General features: G+C 40.6%; 1 protein-coding gene across 1 annotated transcript in view; it reads left to right on the forward strand.

Annotated features, from left to right (window-relative positions):
• Window positions 1-12,198, forward strand: part of LOC126262222 (transmembrane 9 superfamily member 2) — a 135,094-nt gene that overhangs the window by 38,075 nt on the left and 84,821 nt on the right. Inside the window, exon 5 of the mRNA XM_049958669.1 lies at window positions 7,815-7,936. Within this exon, the coding sequence (XP_049814626.1) occupies window positions 7,815-7,936 (122 nt within the window). The remainder of the gene's footprint in view (window positions 1-7,814; window positions 7,937-12,198) is intronic.

Consider the following 12,198-nt stretch of genomic DNA (forward strand, 5'->3'; position numbering starts at 1 on the left):
GTGACTACCTGGTGAAAGGCCTCTGCCAGTTGTCCCAGTTGTCTGACACCTACACTTGTAAATTCTGCTAGAGTGATCCCATCTCAGAAGTCCAACACAACCTGAAATACCTGCATCAAGCCTTAGGCCCTTCCCAGAACCTCTCTCCAGAGTCATAAATGGACTCTCTGCTCTGTAGAAGATTATTTTGCCCCCACTGGAAGAACTTCGGCCCTCGTTGACTAACATCTCTAACCAGTTGCTTGTATTGTAGCCTCCCACTTTAAAGATAGAGACTTGTCCTACACCAACTCTCCGCCATCCCTGTCCCTTTATCTGCTTGATTCTCACTTGTTACTGTTGATGCCACTTCCCTATGCACCAATATCCCTTACGCCCTTGGTCGTTCCGCTGTTGAGCACCACCTTTTGCAACATTCTTCAAACTCCAAACCTACTACCTAGAGGAGACCTTCCTTGCCTCCCAAAATGCCAAACCCTAGTCTGGTTCAGGTTCGGCCATGATATCTTTATGATCTGGACTCACGGCCAAGACACTCTATCCTCGTTCCTTCACAACCTCAACACCTTCTCTGCCATCCGCTTCACCTTATCCAGCATGCCAACTTTCTGGACATTGCTCTATTTCCTCTGTTGGGTCCATCCATAACTATGTCCACACTAAACCCACCAACTACTATGCATTTTGACAGCTGTGTCAACCCTTCCACACCAAAACATCCCTCCCATACAGCATGGCCATCCAGGGGCGGCAGGCACTCATCCCCCAGACCTAGTCTGAAAAAACCTCCTGTATCATTTCCCCACACATCCTCAATCCTCCCACCACTCCCAAGAACCAGCTACAAAGGAGTGCCCCTTTCTTTACCCAATAGCAGTCCAGACTGGAACAACTGGACAATATCCTTCATCAGGGCTTGGTTTACCTGTCATCATGACCTGAAATGAGGGACATCCTACCCAAGATCCTTCTTATCCCTCCTAAAGTGGTGTTCTGTCACTCACCCAACCTACACAACATCCTATTCCACCACTGTGGCTCTCCCAATCCCAACTCCTTGCCAAAGGATATGATCCCTGTGTGACCCAGGTGCAAGACCTGCCCAATCCACCCACCCAGGTCTTCCTATTCCAGGTCACAGGTTTATCCTACCCCAACAGGAGCCAAGCCACCTGTGTAAGAAGATATGTCATATAACAGCTCTGCTGCAATAGTTGCACAGCTTTTTGTATTGGTATGGCTACCAAGGAGTTCTCCACCAGGATGAACGGCGACTGCCAAACTGTGGCCTAGAGTAAAGTGGACCACTCTGTGACATAACATGCAGCTGAACATAATAAACTTGATTTCAATGACTGCTTCACAACGTGGGCCATCTGGATCTTCCTCTCTGAACTGTGTAGATGAGAGTTGCCCTGACAACATATTCTCCACACCTGAAATCATCCTGGCCTCAACCTGTGGTAACCTATTGTCCCCACACCCTTCATGCAACAGTTTCTACCCACTCCGTTGTATCATCTCCTCCCTAATAATGTCCACCACACTCTTCGTGTGCCGTCTTCTGCCAGCAAACCTGCCTATCTTTCCTCTCCCCTGGTCCTCTCGTGTTCTGTTGCCCCCCCAGCCCCACCCTCACCCCCCACATCCCATCCCCAACTCACGCAGGCATATCCTTGCCCCATGGCCTTCTGACACTACATGTGGTGACAGTCTTGTCATGTCTCCTTCTGGTCCTGCACACCCACCAGACAGCACTCATCTCTCCCTCCACCCATATCCTGCTATTACTCCCTCCCCCCCCCCCCCCCTCCCTACAGATAACCGCTTCCGTTCAACATGACAGTCGCATTGCGATCCGAGCTGCCAGAGATGCTAGTCACATGGGCTGGTCATGAGGTGTGTGTGTGTGTGTGTGTGTGTGTGTGTGTGTGTGTGTTTCCTTTTGTGAAGAAGGTTTTGGGTGAAAGCTAAATATGTAACAGTCTTTTTATTGTGCTTTTGTGCTACTCAATATGTCATTTTCACGGTGAGTAACAATTTATCTTTTTTCTTATATTTTAAAACATCATTGGATATCAGTCACAAAATATGTGTTTCTGAAAAAAAAGGAGAGCTTGTAAGACACTGGAGAAATACTTCAATGAACTACTGAATTGTTCTGAACTGATTGGAGATAAGGAGACAAATCATGAAACTGAAAAATGGCTAAACAACAGGAGAAGATGACATTTACCATCAGAGAAATAACAAATATCATTCAAAACATATGGGAGACCGAATTAATACCAGAAGACTGGAAGTGTGCTGTTACTTAAAAGGGATAGCCCGATTGGACCAGTGTTAACAACTACAGAGGGATATCCATACTGCCGCATCATCCACAAAAAACACAGTATCTGCAAATAGGACACAGATCAAACAGGAAAACAAGATAGGAGAATAACAAGCAGGCTCCAGACTGGGAAGATCCTGTTCTGAACAGATACTCAATTTGAAGACAGTCCTGAGATACCAAGCAGTAAGAAGCAGAGATGTTATGCACACTTTGTTTATCTGGAAATGCATGTAACTCCATAGATAGACTATCACTGACACAAGAACTAAAAGAGAGTGGCTGTGACGATAAGACAGTGAACATTATCAGACAGGCACTAACAAACACAAAATCTAAAATTAAATTAAAAATAAGTTGTAGGAAACCTTCAAGATTAGGAGTGAGAAAGGGCGATGGTATTTCACCACTATTATTCAGTAAACTTTTAGACAGGATTGTCAAGTAATGGGAGAAAGAACTGAGGATAGAGAGATTTTACAAGCTGATGAGGCTAGGAAGGAAAACCACAGGACTGGATTTTGGCTGTCTAGCAGTCACTGATAATCTGGCAATACTCACTGATGACACACAAACTGCAGTAAGCAAATAGCTGTCCTGAAAGATAAGGCTGAAGATGTCTGGCTATAGATCTCCTTCGGTAAAACAGGATGCATGTCAAAGCAAAAAGATGCATAAAAAAAAAGATCATAAAACACTCTGGTGAGGTCGAGTTCACAATTTCAGATATGCTGGGGAGATGAAAAAAGGCAAATCGGATAGAGAAAGTAGCTCACAAGTAGAGAAATCAAAAGATAAGTAGAGTATTCTGACATACTGGAAACATCTACAAGAAATCATGCCTAACACATTATGTAAAAGTGAGACATTACAATAGTGTTCTTATTCCAGAGACCTTATATGCATCAGAAATGCTGGTCATGGATTAGAATCGCGCACTAGAAAATATCGGGAAAATAGAGAGAAGAATCATCAGAAAAATTCCAGGACTTGAAGACAGAGAAAGGGTACAGATCGCAGAAGAAACACGAGACTGAATAAAAGTGACATGAAGAAAAACCAACAGAAACTTTATGAGCATGTGAACAGAATGCCAGATCTTAAGGTGCACAGAAAGCATTAAGAACATGAAGTGGATCACCAAAGTCAGAAAAGACCTGAAGAATGCTAACATAACAGAGCCAGATATACACTGAGGTGACAAAAGTCATGGGATACCTCCTAAGATCATGTCTGACCTTTTGCCCAGCGTAGTGCAGCAACTTGATGTGGTATGGACTCAGCAAGTCGTTGTAAGCTGCCTGCAGAAATATTGAGCCATGCTGCCTGCATAGCCATCCATAATTGAAAAACTGTTGCTAGTGCAGGATTTTGTACACAAACTGATCTCTCAAGTATGTTCCATAAATGCTCAGCAGTATTCACGTTGGGTGATCGCTGGCCGGCGTGGCCATGCGGTTCTAGGCACTTCAGTCTGGAACCGCGTGACCACTACGGTCGTAGGTTCGAATCCTGCCTCGGGCATGGATGTGTGTGATGTCCTTAGGTTAGTTAGGTTTAATTAGTTCTAAGTTCTAGGCGACTGATGACGTCAGAAGTTAAGTCGCATAGTGCTCAGAGCCATTTTGTTGAATAGTTGTCACCTGGTGGCAAGGCGCATTGTCATCCATAAAAATTCCATTGTTCTTTGGGAGCATGACGCCCATGAATGGCTGCAAATGGTCTCCAAGTCGCTGAACATAACCATTTCCAGTCAATGATTGGTTCAGTTGGACCAGAGGACCCAATCCATTCCATGTAAACATAGCCCACACTATTATGGAGTTACCACCAGCTTGCACAGAATCTTGTTGACAACTTGAGTCCACAGTTTCATTGCATCTGTGCCACATTTGAAGCCTGCCATCAGCTCTTATCAACTGAAATTGGACTTAATTGACCAGACCACGGTTTTCCAGTCCTCTAGGGTCCAACCAATATGGCCATGAGCCCAGGAGAGGCACTACAGGCAATGTCGTGCTGTTAATGAAGGCACTTGATCGCTTGTCTGCAGCCATTAGTCATTATCGCCAAATTCTGCCGTACTGACTTAATGGATACATTCGTAGAACATCCGACTTTGATTTCTGTGGTTATTTCACGTAATGTTTCTTCTCTATTAGCAACTCCATGTGTGAAGCTGCTGCTCTTAGTTGTTAAGTGAAGACAATCGCCCTCTGTGTTGTTCTTGGTGAGAGGTAATGTCAGAAATTTTGTATTCTCAGCACATCTTGACACTGTGGCCCTTGGAACTATCATTCCACATTCAAAGTCTGTAAATTCCCGTTATGCAGCCATAATCACATTGGAAACCTTTTCACTTGAAATATGTGAATACAAATGACAGCTCTGCCAATCCACTGCCTTTAAAAAAATGTGTACACGATCGCCATCTGTGTATGTGTATATCACTATCCCATTGCTTTTATCACTTCGGTGTACATGACAGACAAACATTCAAGGACAAAGTTATCAAGCGGATAGTGAGCCAGGATTTCCAGGATTTCAAGGAATTCAAGATAGGAACAACTTGGTCAGATGAAAGGAAGAAAGTACATGGAGAATAATGAAAGAAATGTTGCATCTAAGAAAACTTCACCTCAAGTAGACGATTTACGTGATTGTCGTGTGGCCTTACATATGTGTAATAATAATAATAATAATAATAATAATAATAATAATTACAGTATTGGCATTGCCATTCAGAACACACTGTTCAATTACTTGCTACTTTGCCTGCATTGTCCTAAACCAAACCATTAAGAAAGGATAACACACACACACACACACACAAAACATGCAACGAAGCACATAACAGGCTGGCCAGAGTGGCCGTGCGGTTCTAGGCGCTGCAGTCTGGAACCGAACGACCGCTACGGTCACAGGTTCAAATTCTGCCTCGGGCATGGATGTGTGTGATGTCCTTAGGTTAGTTAGGTTTAAGTAGTTCTAAGTTTTAGGCAACTGATGACCTCAGGAATTAAGTCGCATAGTGCTCGGAGCCATGTTTGAAGCACATAACACATATTGAAAAGACTGATTAGACACCATAGGGAGGGGGGTATTCATTGCAGTCAACAAAAATATTGTCTGTCAAGTTTAAAATTGAGGCTAACTGTGAAGTTATCAGGACACAAGCAACAGGCCTATGTGAACTCAAGTTAATCTTTGGATGTTTTTACCAGCTACCCAATTATGTCATAACAGTTGTAGAATCATTCAAAGGAAGTCTGCACTCAGTAGTGTGCATATGCCACGATCATGCAATGTCAAGCTACTGAGTATAAATTGAGATGTGTGTGGATTCCTGTAGCTGGTACTGACACAGTCTTGCAAAGTAGTTCTGAACACTGTTTCCCAGAACCGGTCTTGAGCAGCTTGTTCAACAACCCAAACTGTGTGGAAATAATTTAGACAGTGTAGTTACAAACAGGCCTGACTTTGTCAACAGTCTCAGTATAGAGAAAGGAAATAGTGATCATGATTCATCATAGCAGCGAGTGTCCTAATTAAACAGTGAATGGACATCATTTAGTTCCACTATGACGGATGTGGTGGACTTATTGGCAACGTTTAAACTGATTATAAAATTCCCTCTGGAGAAGTGTCTGCCAAGGAAGTGGATTAAGGACAGAGAAGACCATCTGTGGTTTAGTAACAAAATTCAAAAAATGCTGAGGAAGCAGAGATTGTTGCACTCTCAGTTTGGAAAAGAATATGAAAATTTCCGCAGACGAAGGTTAGTAGAAATTTGTGTGTCTCTAAAAAGATCAATGCGTAAACCATACAAGAATCTCCACCGTAAAAAATAAATCTTGCACAGAACCTTAGAAAATTCTGGTCCTGTGTAAAATCATTCAATGGTTCGAAGGCTTGTATCCAGTCACTTGTCGGCCAGTCTGTTGTGGCAATAGAAGACAGGAAAAAGAAGGCTGAACTTTTAAATTTTACATTTTAGAAGTCATTCATCCAGGAGGATCGTGCAGATGTACTGTTGTTTGATTGTTGCACACACTTCTCTATGGAGGACATTGGAAGATATACTCTTGATGTAGTTGATGTCTAATGAAGAGATTGAGATACAGTACTGCTCATTGCGACATTCGTACACTACACAGCGAAGTAAGACACTACATGCTTCACATCGTGTTTTCTGCTTCATGGCCGCGAGGCCAAGTCATTGGGGAGAGGGGACATTGTTCCTGTTTCAACTTGACAATGCTCAGGATGACTGTGTGAAACATCTCATCACCAGGACTAAAGAAGTAGACAACTCGCTCGCATATGGATCCTGAATGCCTAGGAAAAAGACTGAAAGTGTTATAATGCCAGTTGCTGACCAGAGAGATACAGTGTGGGAGACTTTGTATGAATTTTTACACCTGTGCCAGTGGGACTACCGGAAAAGTTACTTCAGTGCTACTTTGGGCTGTACCATATCTTTCATTGCTAGTTGCATGTCGTAAACAAAATTGAGGGGTATGACCCTTGACCATGAAGATAAGAAAGAAAGAGAAATTGTTCTTTTCTGCTGTGTGAAGCCATACTACAGTACTGAGGTGCAGATCTACAATTGTGCTTCTCACTCAAAGGAATTGAAGACCTGCTCAACAACTGAGAAGCTTCAATGGGAGAAGCTGCCTTTGATGCTAATCATAGTGAAGAGAATGTGACAATACAGGCAGAACAAAAGGATCTGTCAGCACTACTATATGGAAGACTACTGACTAGATCTAAATCCAGGTAGCTATTTTTGGCTCAGATGAGAACTTCTGAAACAGTGTGTTGCTGTTTCCCCAAGAGAGGGAGCAATGCCACAAACGGTGCCACATACCATATCGTATAGCGGTTAACATCGTTGGATGGGATGCTCTTGGTCACCAGTTCACGCCGAACCAGTAGCACTTATTTGTTGTGTAGTATCATTTTTGTAAGGTTCTCGAAATTTCTTATGTTTGTAATGTTTGAATGTTCAACATTATTTGATGTTTTTATAAATAGCAGTGTGCTCCATCCAATACTTCAGTTCTCTTATGTCTGTTTGTTAGTGTTAATATTAAACATATCTTCAGTGCTAAGTTGTGTGCTTTATTGATGGTCTTGCTTTCTGATTTGGATTTCGTTCCGGTTATCATGTGGCAGTATCCCTTCCTTGAAGAGTACTTTCCTCCTGGGGCATCCTTTCCTTAATATGTTACAGTTTTACATGTCTGTACGCTGTACATATTTATCTTGTTTCTGTCATTTGGTGTTTGCTTCTCTCCTTTCTAATCGAGAAAGATCCAGGTTGCAACAAAGCCACACAGGTAGTGAACAGTGCTAATCTTCTGCAAGACATTTTGAATTTACATTGAACAGTATACTTAAACTTGCTTAGTAAGTGACACTTGATATTAATTTCCTTTTATAACTGTGTATAACTTTCCAAATTTAACTCCAGATAACATGCCTGTCACATGGTGCTACCCATTGGATTATGGGAATACATATTGCAGTACTGGCTTTCCAATGGGATGCTATGTAAAGGACAAGAAGTCTGGCCAGGATAGTTGTTCTGTTGTGGTTAGTATACTGTCAACTTTTTCTGTATTGCTTTTTACTTTCATGCGGTACCTTTACTGTAATATGGTTCATACACTTCCCATTGCATGTTTAATACTGTAGTATGTTCAGTTGATGTTCAATATTTAAACACACACATCTGCTTGAACATAAATGTCATAAATGTGAGATGAATATTTTTCTGGTACACAGACTTTTTGGTGAAGTCTTTATTTGTTATTAGAGAGTGTATGTGGCAGTAGAACTTTTTAAAAAACTATATTTTACAAGGATGCTCATGTGAAATAAAATGCTTTTTCCCCCTAAGGTATCACAGTTAACTTGTTGAGTATTGAAGCTATCATATTGTTGTTGTAGAAAAATATTGTATAAGTAGCAAAATACGAATTTTATTGGAGAGGAGACATAGAACTGAATGAAATGCATCAAATGTTCCAGACACACATGTGCAACATGCAGCTCTAAAATGAAGTAGTGATCATATCAAAATATGAAACAGAAGTTACTTGGTCTGGAAATGAAGTTAAAAGGTGACCTGATTAGTTTAGAACATTCTCTATGTTGCATTTTCTTTCCGGATTCTGAAAATCTGTAATTTAGATTGTTCTATTGGCTCAGGGTACAGCTAGAGGGGGAGGGGAGGGGGGGCTTCCTGCAGTAATGTGATAGTAGTTTTGGAAAGTTGCTCAGGAATTCTTTTATGGAGGTCTTGTAATCATATTTCTTCATTTGTTGTGTTTGAAAACGTGACACTTCTGAATCAGGGTTATGTCATTCACGTAATTATCCAACCAATTTCCAAGGTCCAGTCTTTAAACGCAAGACTTTTTAGAAAAATTACGTAATTTGTTTTTCCATATTATTTCTCAAATGATTAATCTCTGTGCCTTTTCTACTGGATTTGCTATTTACCTGCCCTGGATGTTAGTTGGAATAATGTCCGTAAGACTGGGTACATAATTCTTCCTTTGACCTTTTCAAATCATAATGTGCTGGACTGGCTGTCATTAGTTAGATTAAAAAATCCTTCATTTCATGGTGGTTATTACTGCACAGTTTTGGCTTTATAACTATTGTGAAGAGTGTACAGTCTAATCCAACAACCCCCTTCCCCTCCTCCTCACCCCAAAATATCAAGCCATAAATTTAAGTAGACACAGTCGACAATATAACATAAGAATCAGCTTAATTTTTCAGGGAACTTCTCAACAGAATAGAACAACTGACGCGTGAGGAAATTCTTCAGTTTCAATTTGAAAGTGCGTGGATTTCTGCCAAGATTTTTTGGATTCTTGTGGTAGCTTATTGAAAATTGATGCAGCAGTATACTGCACACCTTTCTGCACAATAGTTAAGAAAGTGTGATCCAAATGCAGATTGGATTTCTGTGAAGTATTAACTGAGTGAAAGCTGCTAGTTCTTGGGAATAAGGTGATATTGTTAACGAGAAACGATGGTAAAGAATATATATAATGAGACTAATGTCAAAATACCCAGACTAATGAACAGGGGTCATCAAGAGATTCGCGAACTGACAGCACTTGTTGCCTGAACTACCCTTTTGTGAGCCAAAAATACCCTTTTAGAATGGGATGAGCTGCCCCAAAACATAATTCCATACAACATAAGTAAATTAAAATAAGCACAGTAGACTTTTTTTATGTCGAACAGTCACGTACTTCAGATACCGTTTGAATAATAAAAATGGAAGCATTAAGTCTTTGAACAAGATCCTAAATGTGGGCTTTCCACGACAGTTTACTATCTATCTGAACACCTAGAAATATGAACTGTTCAGTTTTACTAATCATATGCCCATTCTGTGAAATTAAAATGTCGGATTTTGTTGAATTGTGTGTAAGAAACTGTAAAAACTAAGTCTTGCTATGATTTAGCATTACTTTATTTCCTACAAGGCATGTCCTTAACGTCATGAACTGCACTATTTGAAACAGAGCCAACATTGCAGACAACACCCTTTACTACCAAGCTAGTGTCATCACCAAACAGAAATGTTTTAGAGTTACCTGTAATACTAGAGGACATATCATTTATATAAATAACGAACAGGAGTGGCCCCAACACTGATTCCTGGGGCACTCCTCATTTGACAGTATCCCACACAGGCCCCATATCACAGTTCTTCTCAATACTGTGAATAATGGCCTTTTGCTGTCTGTTGTTAAAGTATGAGGTGAACTAATTGTGAGCTACTCCCTGAATTCTGTAATGGTCCAACTTCTGGAGCATTATTTTGTGATCAACACAATCAGATGCTTTAATTAAATAAATAAAAAATGACTAATGTTCAAAACCTTTGGTTTAATCCATCCAATATCTCAGAGAAAGGAGAACATAGCATTTTCAGTTGTTAAACAACTTCTAAAGCTGAACTGTACATTTGATAGCAAATTATGTGATATAAAATGATTAATTATCCTTTCATACACAGGCTTTTTGATAATTTTAGCAAACACTGATGGCATAAAAATAGGTCTAAAATTGTCTACATTATCCCTTTCTCCCTTTTTATAAAGCAGCTTTACTACTGAGTACTTCAATCGTTCAGGAAACTGACAATTCCCAAAGGAAAAATTACAAATATGACTAAATACAGGGCTAACGTGTGATGCTCAGTACTTTAATATTCTGCTGGGCACTCCATCATATCCATGAGAGTCCTTAGTCTTCAGTGATTTAATTATTGAGTCAATCTCCCCTTGTCCTTGTCACAGATGAGCATTTTCCAAGAGAGTTATTTGTTTTCCTCCCTGTAGAAATGAAGTTTTTATTTAATTCACCAGCAATGCTCAGAAAGTGATTGTTAAATACTGTACATATATCTGACTTTTCAGTAACATAAATATTTTTACTACGAACTGACTTTATATCGTTGACCTTGTGCTGCTAATCACACACTTCCTTCCCAACTGACCACGTTGTTGTTGTTGTTGTTGTTGTTGTTGTTGTTGTTGTGGTCTTCAGTCCTGAGACTGGTTTGATGCAGCTCTCCATGCTACTCTATCCTGTGCAAGCTTCTTCATCTCCCAGTACCTACTGCAACCTACATCCTTCTGAATCTGCTTAGTGTATTGATCTCTTGGTCTCCCTCTACGATTTTTACCCTCCATGCTGCCCTCCAATGCTAAATTTGTGATCCCTCGATGCCTCAAAACATGTCCTACCAACCGATCCCTTCTTCTAGTCAAGTTGTGCCACAAACTTCTCTTCTCCCCAATCCTATTCAATACCTCCTCATTAGTTACGTGATCTACCCATCTAATCTTCAGCATTCTTCTGTAGCACCACATTTCGAAAGCTTCTATTCTCTTCTTGTCCAAACTGGTTATCGTCCATGTTTCACTTCCATACATGGCTACACTCCATACAAATACTTTCAGAAACGACTTCCTGACACTTAAATCTATACTCGATGTTAACAAATTTCTCTTCTTCAGAAACGATTTCCTTGCCATTGCCAGTCTACATTTTATATCCTCTCTACTTCGACCATCATCGGTTATTTTGCTCCCTAAATAGCAAAACTCCTTTACTACTTTAAGTGTCTCATTTCCTAATCTAATCCCCTCAGCATCACCCGATTTAATTTGACTACATTCCATTATCCTCGTTTTGCTTTTGTTGATGTTCATCTTATATCCTCCTTTCACGACACTGTCCATTCCGTTCAACTGCTCTTCCAAGTCCTTTGCTGTCTCTGACAGAATTACAATGTCATCGGCGAACCTCAAAGTTTTTACTTCTTCTCCATGAATTTTAATACCTACTCCGAATTTTTCTTTTGTTTCCTTTACTGCTTGCTCAATATACAGATTGAATAACATCGGGGAGAGGCTACAACCCTGTCTCACTCCTTTCCCAACCACTGCTTCCCTTTCATGCCCCTCGACTCTTATAACTGCCATCTGGTTTCTGTACAAATTGTAAATAGCCTTTCGCTCCCTGTATTTTACCCCTGCCACCTTCAGAATTTGAAAGAGAGTATTCCAGTCAACGTTGTCAAAAGCTTTCTCTAAGTCTACAAATGCGAGAAACGTAGGTTTGCCTTTTCTTAATCTACTTTCTAAGATAAGTCGTAAGGTTAGTATTGCCTCACGTGTTCCAACATTTCTACGGAATCCAAACTGATCTTCCCCGAGGTCCGCTTCTACCAGTTTTTCCATTCGTCTGTAAAGAATTCGCGTTAGTATTTTGCATCTGTGACTTATTAAACTGATAGTTCGGTAATTTTCACATCTGTC

This window comes from Schistocerca nitens, chromosome 6 (genome assembly GCF_023898315.1).
Source record: "Schistocerca nitens isolate TAMUIC-IGC-003100 chromosome 6, iqSchNite1.1, whole genome shotgun sequence".
Classification (NCBI taxonomy): Eukaryota; Metazoa; Arthropoda; class Insecta; order Orthoptera; family Acrididae; genus Schistocerca; species Schistocerca nitens.